This window comes from Lichenostomus cassidix, chromosome 1 (genome assembly GCF_008360975.1).
Source record: "Lichenostomus cassidix isolate B80296 chromosome 1, HeHo_3.0, whole genome shotgun sequence".
Taxonomy (NCBI): Eukaryota; Metazoa; Chordata; class Aves; order Passeriformes; family Meliphagidae; genus Lichenostomus; species Lichenostomus cassidix.
Window position 1 is genome coordinate 10852492 of NC_139479.1, and position 25752 is coordinate 10878243.

Sequence of the window (25752 nt, forward strand, 5' to 3'; positions counted from 1 at the left end):
GCAAATATTGGGCAGTGTTGGTGGAAAAAACCACTCTAACTTGAAAGGTGAAACTGAAAAGACTCAGAAATTACCAATAAAATACCCCAGAATACAACTTTTTAAAATACGTTTACATTTCATGGATATTACATACTTCTGTCATAAATACAAAACACCTGCCTGCCTCTAGAATTAAAAATGCAGTTACCCAACGTTTTAGGTTTTCTCATATATAAGAAAAAATGCAAATAATTTGCTTCCTGAACAGGTCTGTGTTTGTCTTTTCAGGTTTGTGTTTTCATTATTATTGCAAGGGGAGTTTATGTTAGGTGGGATTTGTGCATTTGGTTTGGGTAGCATGTTGAAGGTAAGAAGAAGAATATTGGGGAATGCAGTTCCCTGGTCATTTTGTTCCTCATTCCCATGCCTTGCCTCCCCTGGAATCCTGTTCATTGCCAGCTTTTTTCCTCTCCCAGGCCTATGCTGCTACCAGTCCACAGAGTGCTCAGAGCTACATGGAAAACACTCTTCCTCTTCTTACAGCTCCAAGCTTTGCAGGACACGATCTTTTGAAGACTGTATTTAACATAATATTTTACTGGAGATGTTTTTTACAGAGAAGTAGTTTATACTGGGGTCACATACCTATCTCAAAGCCCTTTAAACAGGAGGAAAGCTTTAAAAAAAAATAGCATTTTTTTACCCTGGCAACAGGATTAAGTAATTGATTCCAAAACTGGAAGCGAAATAACAAACAAAAAACATAAAGTGCAGAAACTAATCTTTCTTTCCTCATCCAGGTTTTCTCTACCTCATTTCTTGGCTTTCCCATGCTGTTTTTCATTAAGAACCTTTGAAAAAATTAACTTCTCCTTCAATTTTGATCCAATGCTTCCATCTTGTGCATTTCTGGTTACTATTCAGTGTAATATAAAGATATTTCTGATGAGGTCTCAAGATACCTGTGACTCTCTAAAGTTGCTGATTGAAGAGTAGCCACACTCAACATGCTCCATGAAAAGCTAAATACCATGACAGCTTCTCCACAACCAAATGTGGATAACTTGAGTGTAATGGGAGCCTGTGGGTTACTATGATTGAGGGGTGCAGATTCTCCAGCTCTGGTTTCTTGCCTTTTCCCTCAGCAAGTCAGACTGGAGCTGGCTTATGCCATATCAGCCACCCCTTGGAGAAACTCCTTCCTGCAGTCACCTCTCACTGATGCTGTCTTATGGAAGCCAAGCAAGACAATAACACAACAGGTCTGTGGTCCCAGGACACTAATTTTAATTGCTGTTGTATAGAAGAAGCCACTAGGTCTCAAAGTGTCAGATATCTCTGTCACCCAGCAGTGCTGCAGCCAAATATATAAGATATGTCTTAGATATGTATTAGGAGTCAAATATGCCTTGATTTCAATACTGCATGGAGGTGTTTTGTTTAAGATTCGAACTCCAGTAGCCCTTCCAACAAAAAGCACTCAGGGATGGCTGAGGTGTTCCTCAGAAATGTGCCCAACACCAATACACAGGGGCCTGCCAGCAAGGGGAAATTTGGAGATGAACCACCCCTACTGACTTTTCAGTACACCACGTGCAGCTGGAGCGACACACATCCCTGTACAGTAGGTATGTACCTCCCAGAACATTCCCTGATGTGTGCAACCTGCTTAATTTCCAACTCAGGCTGGAGGACTGCAAGGTGACAAGGACAGAAACGTGGGAGGAGAGCAGGGATTGCCCCAGCTCCCCACCAACTGGTGACCTGCTAAAATAATCTCGGACTGTCCCAAGCTCCTAGTCCCTTACTGTGTCTTCTCATTTAGAATGGGAATTCCACCCATTTCACTTTGCCAGCATTCAACAACACACTTATTTTCCAAGTAAGGATCCAACACACCATTCCAAACATATTCTGGAGGACTAACATTTTCTGGAAGTGTCTAGACTGGTCTGCAACATGGGTGATCCCTCCAAGACTCAGCTGAGTAGGATTCTTCTGGCTTCAACAGCTAAGTGAATCTCGACATTATTCCAACATTAAAATATTCTGCATCTTTTGCAAGATATGAACTGACCCCTGGAAATGAGCACTGGTTTTCCTCAGGGAAGCACAAACCTTTCAAAGGTTATCCATGAGGACCAAGGCATTAAACCTAAGAGTAGAACACAGTTTTCATGTTAGGGAACTATCAATTTTTTTACTTGTTCCAGTTCTCACAGGCTTTTTCACAGGCTTTTAAACAACAAATTAATGTATTCTTGTAGCTCCTTGATACAAGGCTAAGTATTGTAACCTCACATTAATCTATGGTCTGACTTTCCCATCTGTGTCTCAAAGTAGCATTTTCAAGTTAAATCTTTTATATTCATCAACAGCTATTTAGTTTTCTGAAAAGCATCTTTTTGAAACCCATCTATTTTCAAAGTATTTAACCTGTTTCTTACAACTATGAGAAATCAAAACTGAGGTTAATTCTAAAACTCACAGACAAAATCCTCTAGCCAGCCATTAATAACTACACACTTCTTGAAATATTTTCACCATACAATATATTTAGCAAGACAACATCAAAGCCCAGAAAGGTTCTGCCTTTTGGTATTTTGGGTTTTATTCATCAAAAAATATCTCAGGAAGAAACATTAGTCAAAAAAACAAACGTGTAGAGCCACTTTTTTCTCTGTTTCCTAGTCTTGTGTCATACAGAAAATATTTTCTGAGTCAATAAATCAGAAACAATACCTTCAGAACAAGAGAAAGTCGCTCTAGAAGGAAACATGCTTCGTCTCTCCTTTTCTGTATAATAGTTTCTGAAAAAACTGTATATCAGCGTATCAGAATTTTACCTGGATAGCATGAATCCTTCAAGGTAGTAGTTTATTAATATCAAAGAAAAGATGAGTTATTCTCTGGCCACTATTAGCTGTAAGCTGGTAATCCCCATAAAATGCTCTGCCAATAATTGTCAGAATTTATTTGCAAGCCTTCTGCTTTTTCTGATGTTGTGTTGCAGAACGTACTGAGCTTTACTTGCAGTATTTTTTTCTGTGAGATTTCTATATATTTTTTTGATGAGATTTGTTTCCACCAGATTGGTTTTCATTTTCTCCTGCAGCCAACATGCTAGAAAATCTATCAATAGATTGCTGTTCTGACACCAAAGAATAATTCCAGTGTAACCTGCTGTTTGTTTCTTACAAGTTGCCCTCATTGCCAACCCACAAAAGAGATAAATTGTTATATCCTGCAAACTCCAGTAAGTCAGGCACTCAGTTTTGGTGCCTTAATTACCTCTGCAGCAGTAGGACACTACAGTGACCAATCACCCACCATCCACTAGACCAGAAAAAGTGAAACAAAATGCTTTCTTCATGAATCAATTTCTTCTCATTCATCTATACATTAATATCCATGCATTCAGAATAATCAGATGCTATAATGGTAACATTACTGTTTCCTGGATGATTTGACCTGAACAACCATTGTGATTATCTTTGCAATTCTGTAAGCAGACACTAAAGCACAGAAGTCTTCCAAGCAGAACTTAAAATCACAAAATCCCAATGAATCCCACAGTAAGTATGTATAAATAAATGGAAAGTTTAGAAAGAAAAGCTCAGATATACATGTAACTATTAACTGTCAGCAAAGGTGAAACCAAGGATCAGTAATCAAAATCTTATATTCAGTATTAATTACTAAGATTTTTTTTTGTGAGCAACAATCTTCTAGATGATGTATCATACATCTCTGCATGGAATCAACATATGTTTAATGTCTTTTCAATTAAATTTTTACTACCAACATGCCATCACATTACCATCACACATTATGACATCAAATATCTTCATACAATTTGAACAGAGATTATATTTCCTACTTACCTAACTGGGTCTCCTGAATTGTTAGCTTACTCTCCAAGGGGTGTAAAAGCTTTGGTGGTTTATCTGTTAGTGGTGCTAGAAAAGAAAGAAATTCACATATATAGTGTTCTGATTATTATTGAGTAGACTAAGACATGGTTTTATACCTATTTTTTCCAGAAGGCTTTGGTTTTTCTTTGTTTCAATAATGTTCATGCCTTCAGTAGCTGAAAATGTTTTTGTTTAGACAGTAAATACAGCACCAAATTAAAGGCGCTATATTTAAAAAAGTACCCTCTTTAAACTCCCACAAAAAAAACTAAACCAAAACAAAACCAAACAACAAAACAAAGACAACAAAAACCCCAAAACCAACTAACCAAAAGAAAACCCCCAAAAATGCAGATATTGCAGTTTTCTATTTTCAAAAATATTATCCAGAATTTCATATGTTGCTGTGTAATTTAATTGCTTTTCTATGAAATATAGACATGAGCAGATAAATACATAAACTAATATACTGTAAAACAATTTAAAATATTTGATGAAAATTTTATTCAAAAAAGATATTACCAACACTGAAACTTTGTAAAGAGGAGTACTAGAAAAAGGCTAAATTTTTCAAAATCGAGAGAATGGATACAATTAAATAATATCAGGATTCCTAATACGATAGCTTCCCTCCCCCCTTTTGGTGTATCCTGAAATAATATTAGTAAATGTATACAATAGTGGAATAGAAAGAGTTTTGTAGTGGTCAAAAACCTTCTGAAGGTTGTTGAAGTGTGTTCAGACCATGCATTTATACAAGCCATGCTATTCTACTAATTACAGCATCTGTATGCTTAATAGAAGTGACATTGATTGTTACTACTTTTGTTGTTGTTAGCAAGTGTACTGTGCTATGTCTGACAGATAAGTGCATGCCATATGGAGAAAAATGATGATTTTTTTTTCCTTTAATACTGATAGTAAATATTCATGGGAAATTTCCAACTTTTCTAGTCACCTGCAACATTTTGATATTGTGCTTTTCAACATCAATTCATACTTCAGTTTTTGTCACAGATTATGGGCTGTCGCAGATTTAAAATACATTTGACATTTTGGTTTAGCTCTAGAATATTTGTTCCCTTCAACTTGTCAAAATCAATGCTCCTTTTCTTACTGACACACACACACATACCCATATGTGTATGGGCTTAATCTACCAAACACACTTATCTCTCATCGGTGGAATAGAAGAAGTTTAGTTGCATTCTTTTCACTATGTTTCTTCTGGTCTCTTAGTAAATTATCAATGTTCTTTAAAATATACAGCATTAATTTCAACTTTGCAACAATTACAGAATGGAACCATTATCAGCTTGTGTTTCTGCCTTGCAGAGATTATCCTCTATACGATAGGAGCATAAATTTGCTCAGTTGGTATCAGGGGTGTTAACCCATCAGACCTAGCAATGAATCAAAATTCAGGAATGGGAAAAGGCGCTTACTTGGTCCACAGACTTTCTCTCAGTTCATTCTTCTAACAGCTTTGTCTCTGTGGGAAATCACTCTGCACTATAGACTTTGGAGAAAGCTGCAGCTGTGGATTGTTACTTTCCTTTACACCAATTTTAATTCTTTTTGCCTCTTTTTCTCTCTCCTTTTTTTTTTCCTTGAAGGTTAAAGTGGGTGGAAGGGAAAAAGTTTCAAAATATATTTTCTTCTTAAACTGTAAAATTAGTCATTCCCATTTCTTCACTTCTCTGTAAAGGCTCATAATTCATCAGCACGTTGCCATTTTTTAAACATCCACTATGAATTTAAATTTAATCTTGCAGTTCTGTCATTCTCAACTCAATTACTATCCATCAGCTAATGTCTTCTGAGTCACTGTTTTTCTAAATCTGTTTTGAAACTGTGAGCAAAATTCCCTCATTGTAAGTAAAGATATAGTAACTAGTGGAGTTAATCTGAATGCAACAAATAAATAGATTAGAAACCAGCATTTTTTATCTGTTTAAGCAACATTTTTATGATGTTAATCAACATTACTTTTACAGTCCTGTATTTCAGGTCTCTAAGAGGCTTTCTACTTATAAATGAATAGGCCCAGGATGTGTGGAGATAAATTATTCTTCAACAGAAGTATGAAGTTATTATAAAATTTATGCCTGGTTTAAATTTCCCATAATTTATGAGATTTAATACATAATTTAACAAACAAGAAGCTATTGAAAATAATAAATTAGACACATAACAGATGTATCAGAATCACAGGAGCATGTAGGCTGGAAGAATCCTTTGGAAGCCAAGTGATCCAGCCTCCTGTTGGAAGCAGGTCCAAGAGAGAAGGTTGTCAGGACCTTGTTGAGCCATGTTTTGAACATCTCTGTGGATGCAGATTTCACCACTTCAGGTGTTCCAGCCACCAACCACCTTGTAGCCCTGCACTGGACTCAGTCCAGCACATCTGTCTTTTTGAACAGCAAAGAGCTCCAAATCTGTCATTGTCCCAGGTGTGGCCCCACAGACACTACAGAGCTGGAAGGATCACCCTCCTGGACCTGTTGGCTAAATTCTTGCCAAAAGTATTGCAGCTGGACTTTGCCAACTCATGCTCAACTCATTGTCCACCTGGGCGGACAGGCCCATTCCTGCAAAGTTTTTTCTACTCAGTCAATCCCAGGTTCTGCTCTGCTGCATGGGATTATTCCACTTCTAGACCAAGATATTGTCTTTGTTAGACTCCATGACTTGCTCCAACTTTTCAAGGCTGCTGGAAGGAGCATCCCTGTTCTCTACTTTGTCCCCCATTCCTCCCAGTTTGCTGAGAGTCCACTCTGTCCCATCCTCCAGGAGTAAATTCTTTTTAAACCCCCCAATGAATAGTAAAACAAAGTACAATAGAATTCAATTGTGTCATATACTTATTTAAAGGGATGGTTACCAATGGTTGTGGCCAGTAAGAGTTAATATTTAGTAAGACAGCGCAACTCTAAAAACTATATTTGGGGAAAGTATCCCAGTATAGCATTCCTTTTGATGCCTACCAACCTCACACTCTTGTATGTCTGTACTATAAGCAATCACATTTCCCAGGGCCAAACCCTTCATCTGTTTGGAAAAGTGAAAGTACCCCTGGGTACTCTGCATTCCAGCGTTTTAGACTGTAAGGAAATACTGTGAATATGAGTAATATAGGCAAGGAAAAGAATTTTAATAGCTTGATATGCTTTAAATATTAAATTTTTCAAGGTGATCTGAAAGTTTTCCTCAGTCAGTCGGGGCCTTTATTGTCTGTTATTTGATCCATTTCTTACCCTGAAAATGTATGTAAATATGTTCTGGCATATTAATCCCTGTGAACTGATGCAGAGGTGGGAATTTCTCTAGCTGCCTCTCCACCTCTCAAGTTTACATTCTCCACAGATAGCAAAATTAATGGACAACACAGAGTTACTGCAATCTTCATTTAGTTTGGAAACTCTGGAGTAGACCTATGTGTCTCCTATAAGTTTTTCATATCCTTAAAACCATGGGTAACCAACTTCTTAGCTAGGTCATGTGAGAGGCTATTCATAATCAATATTATTTTTGGATAGATATATTTAGCCACAGTTATCTACTAAATTAAACAGAAAAATCATAATTAAATCCTTTTTTCCTAAACTTTTAATAAATAGCAAGAACCAAACAAAATTTATAAAAGCCACAACTACCATTGGTCTCTTAAACAATTTAAATGCCTTTTATTCTTTTTTTATATAAATATATGCAGGAAGGCAATAATTTTCATGTCCTACAAAAATATCCATGATTTCAAAGCACTTCCTGTTCTGTACTGCATGCAAAGAACAAAAATTCTTTTGAATATGCTTAAAAATATAAAGAGAAGATCTTCTTCCCACCAGGTAGTACTTATCAACATGGCTGTCATACAAGAATAACAGAGTGCTTGGATTCCTATTCTTGTAAGAGGGAATTCTCAAGTCTCTTGGCAAGAATCTTAGTTCCTGGATATTATTATCTACTAATGCATCTACTTGTCACTTCTCCCTCCCTTTCTGTTGTTTTTTTCTTTCTCTTTCCTTCTTTGTTTTTTAAATGGTTTTGTTTTTCACACCACCCCCCACCCCCACTTAAGAGTCAAGAATGTTATCCCAGACACAGTTAACCAAAATTGGTATATTCCTCCAAAAAGAAAAATGGGGTTTGATAGGTCAGTGCCTTTTAAAGTAAAGCTGTTTGATCATAAATCAAGTTTGCAGCTCATCTTTTGTTTGACTTCTGAACCATCATTGATGAATGGTTTGAAAACAAAAATGTGTCAAACTTGAAGCAAACTAAAGTTAAAAAAATAAAAAAGGTGAAGTAACCAATTCTGAAGATTTATTAGAAATTAATATACAACTTCAGAGATGCCGTTCAGCTGCAGACATATTGATCCTGCTCAAGGAAAAAGTGACTAAATTCACATTCCGTGTCTATCAGATTGGATGTACATTTAAAATATATTGAACAATTTGTCTTGCGGTAATGAAAGTGAGAGCCACCACAATCAGTCACCCAGCTGGAGACTGGCCAGGAGATAATATTTTTACATCAGCCACTGACTTCCATACTCCTCTTCCTACGCTGCTGCTTTAGCTTTAGATGAACGTAGTCACATGATTTGTATACATTTGCTCTGTGCAAAACACTTTTATTTGGAGAGACCAGCCAACTGTTAGATTTTAACACATGTAATGAAGAAATCTTAATTCATATTGGACGTCAAAATAGCACTAATCTGGACATCCAAATGGAGTTGCCTCAAAATGCACAAGTTTTTTAATAGAAAAAATTATAAATCTAAAGATCTGGGTTTATGTCTGTTTTATGAAGTGCTCTCAGATTCTCCCTTGACAATAAATACAAAAGGTTTTAGTATCTTAGAGGAAGGAAGGGTTGTGTGGAATAGTCTGCAAATCAGAAAGCCAATTTATTGTCTGAACATTTCATGCCAGGGCAAAAATCCACAGGAATAGCTGTCTTACTTGTCCAGTCTGAGTTATACATATTTTAGAACATTTCTTGTTCAACAGCTTTATTGAAGTAAAAATTACTTTTTGAGGATGAAAATCCTTCTGATCTTTCTGAGACTTGAGATAACACAGTGAGATTAAACCTCTTATGTTTATGAACTTAAACCATTTTTAGAAAAAATGACTGACATGTCCCTGGAAGATATTGTAATTCTAGCCCAGGATTAAACAGGGGGAAGAATTCATTGCAATGCAAAGGGAAAATATTCCTGCACTTTGAAATCAAAGGACATCAGAGGCATGGAGTTCTTTTCATGAAGCACTGTTCTGCACTGTTTCTTTGAATTCAACCCACAGTTCAAAAAGATTCCCATCTCTTGGTTTGTGTTTAGAACCTTTGAAGAATTCCTCATTCCCATGTACTTTCCTGCTAATTTTCTAAGCTTGTGTTCCGTTTTCTCCTGCATTTGTTGTGCCAATTTTGTCATAGGCAGATGATTGTGAGAACAAAGTACTTCTGTCAGAGGAAGGGTGTCTGAGGAGGGTACAGAGGAGGTCTGATTGACTATAAAGCTGAACAACTTGCCCAGGGAAGCTGTGGATGCCCCATCCCTGAAGTGTTCAAGGCCAGGCTGGTTGGGACCCTGAGCAACCTGGTCTAGTGGAAGGTGATGTTGTACATGGCAGAGGGGTTGAAAGCAGATAATATCTAAAGTCCCCTCCAACCCAAACCATTCTGTGATTCTGTGGCAGTGCCTGGCACTGCTGCTTGCTCCATGTGCTCTCAGAGTTGTCCTGGGTCTGGTTGCGAAGTGCATGCAGTGCACTCACCCTTCAAACCACCACATCCCAACATTTATTCAAGCATTGGCAAGCATGATAATCTTATGCCAACAGCAGTGGCGAAGGTTTGAAACTAGAGTTAAGAAATGGATTTGGGATTTAGATTGCTTTGTTAAAGTGTCTGCTTCGTGAGAGGGTTCTGAAAATAAAGTACTGTCATTGGAAAGCCATCAGTTATGAAAAGTTGACATTGATGGTCATATTCAGGAATCATAAGTAATTATAAGAATAGGAAGAAAAATGATAGCATTTCAGTTGATGATTGCAGTGCCTTGAAAAACATTGATGTATACTTCTATGTTTGGTTTCTTTGTTTTAATATAAATGTCTGTAAAAGAAAGTGCAGTAGCAGTACTCTACAGTAGATTGCAATAAAATTAATTATGTGCAGCCTGGAGCTGCAGTCTTGAAACATTACTCTGCACAGTCACTGTTCAGATGAATACTGATACTGAGAACTCTGAGATTCCTCAGAGTAAATGTGAGCTGAGCAAAAAAAGCAATGCAATGCAAGGATGCTGGCTTTTTCTTTATTTCTCCTTATATAGGTATAGTCCTATGTAATCAGATATATCAATAGAGAAATCAATGCCTTTTAAAACTAAATATATGGCAAGGTCTTCCATAAGAAGGGAATTCTTTATACCTGCTTGAGACTTCTAACAGCCTTAAATCTCAGTTCTCAGTTACATTCAGATTAGTTTTCATTCACAAGGGCATCATTTAAAGTCACATATGCCATGAATTGCACAGCAACCCTGTAAGAATATTCTGCCTCACTGTGTGAAAGCTGAATCAAGCAGTTCAAACTGAGGGCAGATACATATAAGGATATTGAAGATATGTGTGTAAAGCCACAGACATGACAGTAAATGAGCTCTCTAACGCAACTTAGCTTCCACTATGACTGACTGAAGATCAGGTTTTATCTTCTGCAATGTTCCCTTAAATCTTGCATTGAGAGACAAAAACATCTCTCCTTTCAGTTTATGTCTTTCTCATTGTCTTCTCCTTACCACAAATTAAAAAACAAAAAAAAAATCAACAAAACAACAATTCCCTACCCTTATTGCTTTGGGCATACAAATGAAAATGGTCTTTTTTTCTCATAACTAACCCTTTTTTTTTTTCCCCCAAAGTGGCTATAACCCTTAATTTTATTAATAAGAATTCTTAAAAAAAAACCCCAAATTTTAAAATGCTTTAAATAGAATGTTAGCCCTTCCTACAAGAAAGTGCAGAAACAGCTAAACCTGTAATCAATAAAGAGGTTGCAAAACTTTTCATGGTGCATATTGAAAAGAGGTGTTGCTAAAATGAAATCTAAAAGATGGGAAGAATATTTCCAAGAAGCCTTTTAAGATGTTTTAAGCCTGTGAGTCCCCTGTGACTAACAACACACTGAATGCTGGAGAAGAGCAAATGCAGCCAGATGTTGGGGTTTTCATTATCTGCTCATCTCTAATTGAATCTGATGTGACACTTGTGTTATCCCTACAACTTCAGAGAAGATGTTAGTTTTCTTGAACACACAGTGACATTTCCCAGTGATCATCTCCATGGAAAAAGGACAAATAATCAAAATGCTGCCATGGCAGATGTTGACACAGTCTTGAAATACAAAAGAACCAAAGAGTACATGTAGTTGAACTATTGAGTGAAATATCTGACTAACATCTGGATGAAGTCTTGGTCTCTTTCTGTGTGGCAGATTTAGGATTTATATATTGATCTTATAAGAAAAAGGGGAAGGAATCAAGCAAAGCTTTGAGTCTAAAAGATTTTTTAAATTGCAGTGACAGGATTCCCCCTTTCCCACAATAAAACACAAACAAACAAATAGGAGACCCATAATACAAAAATTCAAATACAAATATTAAAGTATCTAAAATATCCAAAATATTCTTTCTTTCTTGCATAAAGTTTCTCTGCACTACATCTTTGTTTCTGTACAGAACTGATCCCTAAAGCAAGATAATGGAAATAGGATACACTGTGTAGATCTGTGAAAAGGATGTCATGCTAAAACCTTGTCTGTCTGCATGGTCTGTTAAATTTTTCCCTGCACTTGCATCTGAGAGGTATTAGATCAACTGGAAAAAAAAAAAAAAAAGAAGGAATGCAGAAGGAATGGTTGCTGCTATTGTTGCTATTAAAAGGTTATCAGTGTGTTTAATGAAAATAAAAGCTCTTGTTAACAAAATAATTAAATGATGTATCAAGGAGCATTTCCACCAGCAGATCCTGTGAAGTTTCAGCTCAATGATGCAGCTCACCAGCATGTCACTCAGCAGCAATGCAGTTAGAGCCTGTCAAGGAATTTGTTCCTGTACCTACATGTTAGGTCATGCCTTTGTTCAGAAGAGTCTTTGGGGAAGGGATGTGTTTATAACTCTTTTATAAGGCTTTTGAAACAAATAGAAACACACACAGTGCTCTTAACAGCCAGGCTACCTGAACAGATGTCATATTCATGAAGCAAAACAGAGAGTTATATAAATAGTAATGATTTAGGCAAATATGTAAGAAAAGCCAGACTAATAAATTATCATCAAGCAAGCAACACACTACTAAAATTTCTCTGCATATCATCATAGATTCCCTTCTTATACCATTACCCTAATCTGTTCTCCTTCCTTTTGCCTCTAGGTTAAAACACAGAAAATATGGGCATGGAAGTAGCATAAGGTTATATCCTTGTGACTAGACCAAACATACATTTTTTTAACCATTACTCTATTACTCTTACCAGATGACTCAAAAATATCTCATTTATACAGTCCAGTTATTCAGTGATACCTTCATTTTCTTGTTCAGCCCTACCTTCACACTTGTCATTGCATTTAAGTATTTACTATTATTTCTTGTCCTCAATCTTCTCACAATCATTAAAATATCCCCCTGAAATCTAGCAATAGTTACTCTTTTCTTTTTCTTTTGCCTATTATTTGTGTACTCTGTCTCAGATTTAGATTTGAAACCCAAGGAAATGGAGTGTGTTTTAGAATAATTTGAATCATAGAGGTGGGAAAAGACTTTTAAGATCATTGAGTCCAGCTGTTAACCCAGCGCTGCCCAATCCACTAAACCATGTGCCCAAGTGCCACATCTACAGGTTTTTAAGTGCTCCTGTTCCAATGCCTGTTCTGTGAAGATGTTGCAGCCCCTCAGTCTTTCTTGCAGTGAGGCTCCCAAAACTGAGCACAGGATTTGAGGTATAACCTCACCAGTGCTGAGCACAGAAGGACAATCTCTGCCCTGGTCCTGCTGCCACACTATTGCTGACCCAGGCCAGGTGCCATTGGCCTTCCTGAGCCCCTGGGCACACCTGGCTCATGTTCAGCTGCTGTTGACCAGCACTCCCAGCTCCTTTTGCTCTGGGAAGATTTTTCAGCAGCAATTTAAAGCACCTCATTGAAGGTGCATCAGTAAAACAATGATTTTAGGAAATGAATAATAATGTTGGGAAACTCCTGCCTCGATTTTATTATTCTTTCCTCTTTTGAGAGTTAGCCCAGATAGCTCTTTGATATACACTAGCTCACAACCTTTGAAGACAAATTCTAGATACTCTTTAGTTTTGGTTGTTTTTTGTTTTTTTTCATAATTAAATCTTTCTGCCTGTAATGGTGACATTTAAAAGTAGATTTCACAGCCTCTGAGGAGGCCTTGTAAAGAGAATAAGACCCCATGCACTCTGACCACTTCAACTCTTTCAGTGAGCTGACATTTAAAGGCCTTGCAATTAAAGATTTTACATATTTCATAGAGTTTTTCTCTTTCAGGATTTGTATTCAACCTTTTAATTCTGTTGCTCTATTTAAAAATTATCTGATTTAAAATGTGACCTGCTCTCATTCTCTCTGTTCGGGTTCTGTCTTAGACCTGTAAGATTAGAACAATTACTTTGTTCTCCAAGTAATTTCAGTGATCTAGTCTTCTGAATCTGTCTTTGCTCTGCTAGGAATTTGAACATACTATCATTTCTTGTGATGCGGAAAATTGAAAAAAAATCCACTTTCATGAACAATGAGAAGGCTTTTTATTTTCTTTTTGTACTTCTCATTGAGTACACATGTTTTGTTCTGTCCTCTCAGGCAGCTTTTTTGAATCTGCTCCATTGAGACAGGGATTTTGCTCTTAAGTTGAGATATTGTGAACTGTAAGAAAGCAAATATCGCTCCTAATCTTCAAGAAAGGCTAAAAGGAGGATCTTGGCCACTTAGGATGGCCAACCTTTCCTTGATCCCTAGGAAGATGATGAAAAAAAAACTCTTGAAAATCATTACCAAGACTATTAAGGACAAGATGATGATAGAATAAGAACAGCCAGCATGGATTTACTAAAGTAAAATTGTGCTTAACCCACCTGATAGCCCTCAGTGATGAGATGACTGCCTCAGTGGACCTGCAGCCAGCATTTGATGCTGTATATCTTGGCTTGAGCAAGGCTTTTGTCTCACTGACAAACTGGTACATTATGGACTTAGTATGTGGATAAGGAGATGGGTGGAAATTGAAGTGAACTGCTGGACTAAAGACAGCTGCAACCAGCAGCATGAAGTCTAGATGGAAGCCTGTATACCAAGGATCAGTGCTGGTTCAGCACTTCTTTAGTGGTCTGGAAAACAGGACAAAAAAAACTGGGAAGAGTGGTTGATGACCAAACCAGAAATGCCACGCAGGGGGACCTTGACAGGCTGGAGAAATGTTCTGACAGGAGCCTCATGAAGTTTGACACGGTGAAATGCCAAGTCCTGGAGCTGAGCAGCTGAAAATCAGATTGGCATGGAAGGACCTTGGATTCATAGAAAATAAGTTAGCAATGACCAGCAATGTGCTCTTGCAGCAGTGAAGACCACCAGCACCCTGGGCTGCAGCTAGCAGAGCATGGCCAGCAGGTTGAAGGTGATCCAGCAGGTTGAAGGTGATCCTTCTCCTCTGCTCAGCTGTGATGAGACACGTCTGGAGTGCTGGGCCCAGTGCAGGACTCTCCAACACAAGAGAGATGGAGACATACTGGGATAGGGGCAGGGAAGGGCCACAGTGATGAATAAGGACTGGAGCATTTCAGACAGGGAGAGACCAAGAGAGCTGAGTCTGCCCAGTCTGGAGAAGAGACTCCTCATAGGGAGCTTATCCATGTGTGAGAAACTGTGATGAGGAAAGTCAAGAGAACAGAATCAGATTCCTCTTAGGATAAGGGACTGGGTAAGAGGCAATGGCACAAAACACAGGAAATTCCACTCAAGCGTAAGAAAAATATTATTCACTGCACAGGTGATCACCCACAGGAACAGGCTGCCTGGAGATACTGCATTGTCTCCATCACTGGAGATATTCACAACCCAACTGGACGTGACCCTCAGCAACTTGCCCTCACTGACCCTATTCTGAACAGAGGATTGGACCAAAATTTCTCTATCAGGTCTCCACTTGTGTAATTTTTAGCAAATATTTCCACAAATATCAGGTTTAGAAACCCTGGAGATTTCTCCAGGTAACCTGAGTACTTAGTGTCTGTGCAGCAGGTGGCATGGGGGACATGCCATGCAAATTGCACTGTACAGCTCTAAGGTTTATCATAGAGATGTGCCTGGTTCTATACTGCATGGACAGACCCTCCCATTATGGCAGGAGACACACCAGCACAGAGGACTTCAGGTTTGCATTGCCTTTATACAAATCTTTTCTAAATTCTCAGCTGTCCAGTTTTAGTTTCCATAACGTTTCTGTTTTGTAACATTGTAGGAAATCAAGGTCTACCATAGGACATTAAAACTAAAAAAAGTTACACAGTCCATGTAAAGGGGAGGGAGGAGAACATGCCTGAGAACCATAATATCTGACACATATTGTCCATTTAATGTGCCAAGATTTAAATAAAGCTCTCTCTACAAACCCAGTATGGCAGATGTTACATTAGCACATATCATACAGTTACTTGGCAACAAACAGAGATTAGACATCATAAACATTTGGTCTGCAGAAATGTTACCAGAGCTGGTGATTACACAACCATATTTAATGCTTGGTACATAAAAAACATCCACCCTGGTTGTGTACATACTAATTGTCCAAGAAGCAAACCCCAAACTCTTTCAACACAGGGCCTAGTGAACTATGTTAGAACTTTCTAATCTGTTTCAGAGTTTGTCTACAAAGCATTATTCAGTGTCATATAGAGGAACCCTGTTAGAAAGGACATATTGAGACACTGTGTGGGCTAAAATACTCTATTTACAAAGTTCACTAATGTGCGCTGGTGAGTAAGGGAAGGGTTCACTGCTAACAAATCCATGCTGCTTCTAGTGTTTGAGCTCCATGCCACTGCACAGTACTTACTGTAGCCTATCACTAGGAATTCAGGAGCCTTCATCCAGTTTCCAAAAATTGTGTAGACACTTAGAAGCCCAAGTGTCATGATAGTTTTCAGAAATGTGTTATGGATCCCCTTTGTTTAATTCCTATGCTTTTGTAAATCCCACTTTGTGCCATAATCCTCATGTAAATCTAAGAGCATGAATCTAAATCCCCATAAAGCAAGTGACTTGCCTGTAAAGTTATTCTTTGTTTTGAAAATGCAATTTTCCAGCAAGTTAAACTCTTTCCCAATGGATAAGAAATCTGGAATACAGAGTCTGTATAGAAAGTGGTAGCACAACCCATTTTGCATACAAATACTCTTTCCTTCTGTTTATATGGCTGACTTTTCTCTGCATGTTCAAAGTGCATTACATGCCATGCTAGGGAAATGAGAAAATTAGCTGTCACCTCAAATACAAGATAACAAAAAACCCCAAACCTCAATGGAACCTAAAAATGTAGATCTGTAACATTCCTATAAGAAATGAAGTTGTTTATACAGGGAAATAGGGAAAGAAAAAGATCAAATCAGAAGTGTATCAATTTTTACAGATGACAAACAAAAATTACAGAGAGAATAGGAAAAATTCATTTTCATGAGCAAATACTGGTTCTTATATTGATTGGGAGATTTTTCCTCAGAAATATTTCATCCTTCTGTTCCACTTTGATAGCAAGGAACAAATTTTCTTTCCACGAACACCTGTGTGTAATAGCTATTATGTTACATGGCTCTGGGTCTTTTAAGGAGAGAAAGAAGGAAAGTAAAAGTTATTACCCAGCAGTAATAGCCATATCTTTGCTATGTAGTGCACTGGCAAGGAACAGTCTGTCCAAAAGCCTGATATCTCTGTTTAAAACTTTTAAATTCTCAGTAATAAAAACAGGCCTTATGTTACTATTAATATTTAGGCTGTAAACATTAGTACACAATGACTCCACAGACAGGAGAGCAAGCTACTACATCAGAGGAAGAAAAAAGATCTGAGTCAATTGAAAAACAGTTGATACCTTCTACTCCTACATTAACTTCATGGAATCATGTTGGGCTGGAAAGAATCTTGAAGGTCATCTAGTTCCAACACCCCCTCAACATGGGCAGAGACAGCTTCCACTAGACCAAGTTTCTCAGAGCTCCATCCAACTTGATCTTGAAAGTTGCCAGAGATGGAGTATCCACAACTTCCCTGGGCAACCTGTTCCAGTGTCTCAAGACCCTCTCAGTAAAGAGTTTATCTGTTATATCTGATATAAATCCTCCCTCTTTCATTTCAAAGCCATTCTTTCTTGTTCTATCACTACATGCCCTTGTAAAAAGTCCCTCTCCAGCTTTTTTCCAGGCCCTTTTTAGGTACTGAAAGGCTCCAATAAAGTCTCCTTGGAACCTTCTCTTCTCCAGGCTGAACAAGCCCAGTTCTCTCAGCCTTTTGCTCATAGGAGAGGTGCTCCATCTTGGTGGCCTCCTCTCGCCTTGCTCCAAAGGGTTGATCACTTTCCTGTGCTGAGGACCCCAGAGCTGGATGCAGAACTCCAGGTGACATTTCATGAAGAAGGGGAGAATCACCTCTCTTGACCTGCTGGTCATGCCTCTTTTGATGCAGCCCAGGATGCAGTTGACTTTCTGGGCTGCAAGGGCACATTGTTGGGTCATGCTGAGCTTCTTGTCAAACAACACCCGACGTCCTTCTCCCAGGGCTGCTCTCAATCCGTTCTCTGCCTCTCCTGTATTTGTGCTTGGGAGTGCCCTGACCCCACCAAAGTGCAGGACTTTGCTCTTGACCTTGTTGAACTTCATGAGTTTTGCACATGCCCACCTCTCAAGCCTGTCAAGGTTCCTCCAGCATTTTGACCACACAACACAGCTTGGTGTCATCAGCAAACTTCCTGAGGGTGCACTCAATCCCACTGTCCATGTCACCAGGCACTGAGGTGAGAATGACTAGTTGGTGGTTACCTGGCTCTTCCTCTTCTGCCTTTTTAAAAATGGGGGTTTCGTTTCCCCTTTTCCTGTCAACAGGAATTTCACTGAACTACCATGACTTCTAAAATATGGTGGTTAGTGGCCTAGCCACTTCACCTGTCAGTTCCCTCTGGACAAAAGGACGCATCTCCTAGTCTTGTGCAGTTTGACCTTCTTTAGATGTTCTCTAACCCAATCTTCTTCTGCAGCAGTCAGTTCTTCATGCTCCCAGTCCCTGCCTTTGTCTTCTCTGACTTGGGTAGTGTGGCTGAAGAACTTGCCAGTGAAGATTGAGTCAAAAAAGTTCTTGAATACATGAGTTTTTTCCATATTCCAGGTAACCAGGTATTCTGTTTCCTTCCTGAGGGGACCCACATGCCAAGAAAAAGTAAAATAAACCCAGGAGGAAGCAGAACAACCAACAAACACACAGAGAGTAGCCTCCACACTTTCTCTTATACTTCAAATAGAAACAGGTGTTCACTAAGGTAGTGTTTTTACAGGTGCTTTGTATTCATAGTGATTATATCAGCATATTCCACAAGGCTTGAGGGATGAGAAACAAGACTTTTAAAGGTCTATATTTGAATTACTAAAATATGCAGATGGATTTTCTTGATTAGATGGATTTCCAAAGTCTCTGGATATCCCATTCACATTGCACCCCACAGATATCTGGCATTTAGAAAAACTAGGCAGAGTTGTGTTATGTACAGAGTCAAATACTTGTCAAAACCATTATTACAGTTCTAACTTTTTTTTTTTCTGGCTGAGTTATATGTCTGTTATGTATAGTTATAGTATTTGTTGCTTTCTTCCATGTAACTTCCAGAGGGGATCCAGAAATTACTGCCTCTGTTACAGGTTTAATTTGCCTGCAACATTTGTTAGTGGTACACAGGGAAGATACCTCTGGTACTGCATCCTACAGGTAAGAGAGCATAGTTTTTACTATTGCAAATGGGTTTAGCTAAGACTTCAAAAGCTTCCACAGGCCCTTGTCATGCCCAATTCATAATATATAATCCTGAGAAGAAACACTGAAAGTAGATGATCAGCGCTGAAAAGTAAGTAATGACACTATTTTTCAAAAAAACTGAAAAAGGTAACTACCATCCTTTTTTTTTCTTTTTTAGCAGTTTGAGGAACGCTATGCTCATGGTGTTTTTCTCTGCTTCTTTCCCCTCTATTTTTCTAATACAAAAGGTAAGACAAATCAGGTAAAGTCTCATTATAGTTGTTTAGAGCTGATCACTGGGGAACAGACAATAAAAGAGGATGTTACAGGGAATGGTACCTCAGCTAGGATGGTGGCAAGCCTAATAGGCTCTAGGGCATGAACTTAAATTAGTCATTGAGTGAACTAATCACAAATTGCTAACACAGAGCCCACCACAACGGAGGTTCAAAAGAGAGTGAAAAAGCACTCCATAAAAAGAAAACTCAAAGGTACCTTCTATAGGACTATTCCTCATATGTCTTCAGAAATAAGAAGAATGAGAAAGGAAAGCAAATCCCTCATAAATTCACTTTACGTAAGGAGGAGTGGAGAAAAACATGACAGCATCACACATTTCTAGTGAAGTTAGCTGATGATGTGTAAGTGCAGCTTGCAGAACTTGAAGCTTTTTCTCCTGTTGTTACTTTGAAACTTATTCTGATAGAAAGAAGTGAATTTCCAATTCCATATGTATGTATTTATCCTTCATGCATATTTCAAAAATATCCATCAATATGCTATGGGTTAAGTATTGTTCAGCCAACGTCACTTTTGATAAATTTGAAATTAATACATGTTACTTATGGGAGCAGCTGAAAAATAAAGAAAAAAAAATTATGCAAAGCCAGATACATTTCTTTCTGAGAGTATAATTGGCTTTAAAGCACCAGGTGGACTCAAGCTATCAGAAATTAACAAGCAAGAAATTGAAAGAATTTTTGGTGTGGAAGAAACCTGGAGCCATGCTATAGTCATTTTCCAGAGGAAAACCTCACAAAAAAAGCAAATGTGGAAGGCAAAGGGAGTCTCAGTCAATATGTGTTCCTTGATATAGGCACATCTTTTTTGCTCTTACCTTCCTATTTTTTAAAGGGAAAGGCAGGAAAGGACAAGATTCATGTCTGGTACATACTTAAAATCAAAACAAAACATATTCACTAGAGATTGAAAAAAAAGAGTATATAGAAAATCATGCCAGAAAATTGTCAAGTGTAATGTTGGAGAGATTTCAAAAAGCATATTTCATAAATAAATATTGTAAAGCTATTAAAAGCAGGCTGAAATAAATCTTTTTTAAAAGATTCATCAAAAAATTGTAAATTTTGCAATACCAGGTGTCTTATTGATATATTAATCACAATACCTCATTAACATGTGGATATTTTAAAGAGAGTTTCTAAGAGTGCCCTTACTGTGTGAAATATCAGAATCAAAGCTGATTGAGGCTGGAAAGAACTGCAACCTGGAGGTCATTTAGTGCAAAACCCTTGCTCAAAACAGGGAAAAACAACCAAGTCCTGTTCTAGGAACCTTCAATAAATAATTTTTGTTATATTAACAAATTTTCATCTCCCTTACGATCTTGCTGTATATTCTTTGACAAGGATGGTTTGGATGAAGAAAGGAAGCCAATTTGTTCCCATTCTCTCCTGCTTTGCCCATGAGAGAACAGCCTCATGCTGGAGTTTGGACACAGGGACTCACAAGAATATGAAACTCTTGCAAACTTTTCTGAAACAGGTTTCTCACAGCTAAAATTTTTGCAAAAAAAAAAAAAAAAGGGCCAAATTCTCCGCCAAATGTTGTCATTTTTTGAAAAACAGACTTACTAAAAGCTGCCTGCAAGTGATAGCCAAGTTAATAATAGCAGAGCATTGGCAGCAGACTTAGGAACATTTAAATATGTTTTTAATCTCAAGAATTATCTCTTACAATAGAATTTATTTTATTAATCAGCTTCAGAAATGTTGCTTTGAAGTTAAGAACCATCAGATATTCTGAGATCATTTATATGTATGCTAGCATTTTCATTATTGTCAATGCACCTTAAGATGCACTTAGCAAAATGATTTTACCTCATTAATAAGCATTTCCACTCTTATACTCTTCTGTATAAACCGTTGCCTGTACAGTCTGCAGATATGTTTTAGCTTCTCCATTTCCCACCATTCCCAGATATTTAAGTAGGTTTAATGTGCATTTCTTCTTGTGTTTTGGATATATGTAAATGGAAAAAAACAGGAGTTGAACATTGAAAAGATAGATGGATGTCTATATGCTTATTTCAGAATAAGTAATAAATTGCTGGTGGTCAGATGGGGTTAACATGTACAACATCACATTTCTGTAACTCTGGCATGGCTGAAAGTTGGAACAGTAGTAGACAAATAAGACCAACCTCCAAAGAAAGTAGGACATTCATGGAAATAGACTATTAGCTTCTGTCTATAAGCAGAAAGAATTGCTGGTTTTGAGAAGTGAAAATTATAATGTGCAAAACATCCGTTGTCCTTCCTCTGTTGAGAATTATTTGGTTATAAAGTATTAAACTAATTATGTCAATAAGATAGCTTCTCAAAGATGCTAATTTTTCTTATTTTCCTGCAGCTGCTCAGCACTTTTGTCTGTATTTTACATTCAACTATTGAACTTCTCAAGAGAAATAATTTACACGATTTTTTAAATTGTATCTGTATTCAGGACCCACAGCTCTTTAGAGATGTAGACAACTGGCACTAAAATCATGAGCAGTGCTCACAACTTCCCTACAGGTTTAGGGAGAGCAAGCTCTGCCTCTGGGCTGGTTTGTCCAATCTGAGACCAGTCTCACAAGGTGTCAGCTGGTGAAAAAACAGAAGTCTGGTCTTTTGTTTTATCTGTGGGTAACAGATGCACTGAGCAAACTAATTCATCATCACGGAGCTTTTCTAAGGTTGGTTGTTTCACTGGGAATGGAAGTTGTTTTTTTTAAATTTTATTTGGTAGGCATCATTGGCTTAAATGTTTTCAAAAATATCCTTGCATGATAAATGAAAAATAAATACTTAATCCTATCAAGAATCATCAAGAGATCCCCATTTCCCCAAAGTGTGAACAATACAGGATATAAAACTTAAAAGAAAAAATAAAAAAGCTCCCAGTTTGGACTTACAGTGAGAATATGGGAAACACTTTATAGGTCTTATCCAAAAATTCCTGTATCTTTTCATTCAAGCAATTAACATGATTAAGTACAGTTTTCCCATCTGATTTAATTAGCTGTAATCATATGAAACTATTGTAAGTTGGGCATTCAAGATATATGACACATCTTTCCAAGTAAGTGTACAATTATTGTGAAAATGAGAGTAATAGAAGCATCCACAAGCCCAAGGCAATTACAATTACGAGAAGTGCTTGTTTGGTAAAAGGTCACAATCTGATATCTTACATTTGCCTGAAATAGTCTTGTCACTCCACAAATTCTAACAGTGAAAGCATATTTTTAACAACCATGATTTAGTAATTTAACTTTAGAACTAATTCCATATTCGTCTGAATATTTTAACAATGAAAATTTAAAATATATTATCTTGACAGAAATGATGTATTAAACCTTTAAACTGCTTTTTATTTTTTTATTCAAGCAGTTTATACATTTACCTACAGGCATATAGCTGAATAAAGTGTGCCAGTTTTATGAAACACCAACGCTCTGACCATGATAATTCCTTAATGCTCTATGAATTACTGAGAACTTTTTTTAATGACCCTTTCAAAATTACATTAATCCTCAAGTTTCTTCCCACCATCTCCTGATTAATTCACTTGCACTTTGCTGGAGGCAACATGCATAAAGTCTTTGCCTTCAGCTGAATGGCTGGGGAGGATGTTTTTGGGAAAGTTCACATCACATCAATCAAGGAGCAGTGCTCTTCCTCTGTCCAGCCACTCTGTGTCACAGTGACCTGGTCCCTGAAGCCACCACTGTTTGCCAGAAGCCCTGCACTGTAACACACTGCAGCTGCAGAGGATGTAATGCAATTAGTCACTTTAACATTTGCTGCTAGCAACTTGTCAAGAGGTATTTGGGGAGAGGAAGAGGAATAGTATAGAAATGAAGAGAAATCTTACAGTGGATTTTTAGGAAAATTAATACTTTTTGAGGGTCCTATGTCTCAAGAAGGAAATGGAATGACAATGGAGATTAAGCTGGTTCTTGTTTGGAAAATGTGGAAAAAGAAAATGCAAAACCTTTCTGGTTCGCATAATGAACTAACCACAATAAACCTACCAAACCCATTAAATACACAAAAGCTACCTGCGGGGAGAAGAAAAAAATAATGAATAAACATTACAAAATTGATAATGCATACCTACTAAAAAATGACTATTTTTAATACATTTTTCAAAGTCTTTACTAAATATCAAATTTCTTAGGAGATTTTTACATTTTTTAGGTTTTTTTTCTTTTGATTTATTAATAAAAAGCCAAATAATGTGCATAATTTAAAGATGTCATTATAGACTACTAGTAAAAAAATGCTGTGATGTAGGTATATACTGAAAAAGTATGGTTTCTCTCTTGTTGACTAGATGTAGAGGTGAAATATAATATAAAATGTTGTCTTTAAACTGGGTGTTCTGTACCAAAGCACAGTTTATATATTTGGAATGACAAAGTTTCCCAACAAATAAGCAGAAGAGGAGAAAGAGAATACAACTAGAGAATTTACAAATCAATTTTAAAAATCCACGACTTGCTGAACTATAATTCTATTACCTTGAATAACCTGTCTCACACAGTGACCTGGGTCATTGTTTCATGTGTTTCACCTCCTACTTAATCTTTCTTTCCAGACATGTAACAAATACATTGAACACCACCTGCTTTCCTGTGAGATCCTGTATCCTTTGTTTATATGAAAACACACACGCTTCATTTTCCTTTGGACAAACAATTCATTACTATCTGAAAAACCTCTCTAGCTTGAAACCTAAATCTACCTAACATTTAGTGTACAAAACTCTTTATCTTGTGTACCAGACAAACTGCAAAATATATTAAGCCCCCCACATTTTAAAGTTTCCCAGCTATTGACCATATATGTCCCCTATGAATTTTCACAGAAAGGAATAGGCTTTTTCAGCAGCAAAATTAAACTGGGATATTTGTTTACATTTATGTTTTCTGAAACAGGATCAAGCTGCCATTAAACTTATAAAAGTATCTAGTTTTCTTTATGAATTAACTATTTATTGATTCACAGGCATACACACTGCAACTAATAATAGCCTTCTACTTTTCTCCCTCTACACTTTCCCCCAAATCAACTTATTATCAGGAAAATTATTCAGTCTTATAAAAATAATTGGAAATTACATCAGAATGCATTATTACCTCCACAAAAAAAAAAAAATCACCTTTTCCCACAGCATATATTCTTTTGCATACGAATCTATAATCTCTGTTTTATTGAAAAAATAGACTCAGTTCATGCAAGACTTATAAAACCTTCCTTGTATTTTGAAATTATTTTTCTTGCTTAGACACCTGGGACAAACAATGATTGGTATCAATTAACTTCTCATTCATAAATATGTATAGCAAATATTATAGGGCAGTGTAAGCAAGTTTATGAGCAATACAGGAACAGAGAAATGAAACTACATCAAGTAAGTTATTTATTCAAATTCTTCATGTGATATCCAAACATCTAGTCTCATCTGGAATTCCTGCTAGGGGAGCTAGTCAACGTTTTATTTCTTTGAATTAAAACCTGTTGCAGTCTGTCTGTATTTGCAACTTTTCCTCAGTCAGATATATTACTCTCAGTATTCACAAGAATGTTCTTGCATGTTTGCATGTTTGTTTACTATTTCAAGTTAAGCAGTAATTGAAGATGTGATTTTTCCATCTTTGTGAGACAATTAATCTAAGCACAAAGAAATCCACTTCAAATAAATTTTAGGTACAACAAATATTATCAGATTAACCTCTCCTTCTAATTAGCCAGGTTACAATCTTGAACATGAGGTTCCTTTTCTTCTGTTGCTCAGGGAAAACAGACAAAATAGCCACTTTAAGATTTTGTGTTTTCTTCTTGGGGAAAAGAAAAAAAAGAAGGCAAAACCCTCCTGTCTAATAATGTTGTATTTTTAAGTGAAATGCCAAAGCTTATCCAAGTGCTGCTTATCAGTATTAAAACTTTGAACTTAATTTCATAGGTATTATGGACAGAAATGTCAAATGTAAATGTAAAAGTAAGTCAGAGCAAGTAAACAACAGAACAGCAAACAAAGGAGATCAAAATCCTAATGCGCTTCCTGTTCCACATAATACCCAATTCCATATTAACATTGACATTCATAGCAATGGCATTGATGGAAAATATCATCAGCACATCCACAAACAAGTTCTTTGGGCACACAGCCATAGATATTTTCATCTGCTTAGTTATAACCAAGTGGTTATATAAGGGATAGGACTTGTGAATCATTAACACAGACAGCTGTCCCTTGCTGGTGTGCAGCAACTGTTTTGGGAAGTATTTTCAGTGTTTAATTTATTTTACAGCCAGATAATTAAAAACAGAAAAAATATGTGCTTTAAAACTAAAATATACTAGGCAGATTTCAGGAGATCTCTTGCCTGAATGCAAGTCCTGTTTTTCTTTAAGGAGACCCTAATTCAGTTAGAGCATGAATGATACTTCAGAACAAACCAAACCAAACCAAATACTTCAA

The 25752-nt window shown here is 37.1% G+C and overlaps 1 protein-coding gene across 1 annotated transcript in view; it reads right to left on the minus strand.

The window, feature by feature from the left end:
- Nucleotides 1–25752, minus strand: part of IL1RAPL1 (interleukin 1 receptor accessory protein like 1) — a 660453-nt gene that overhangs the window by 151011 nt on the left and 483690 nt on the right. Inside the window, exon 6 of the mRNA XM_085050061.1 lies at nucleotides 3867–3941. Within this exon, the coding sequence (XP_084906187.1) occupies nucleotides 3867–3941 (75 nt within the window). The remainder of the gene's footprint in view (nucleotides 1–3866; nucleotides 3942–25752) is intronic.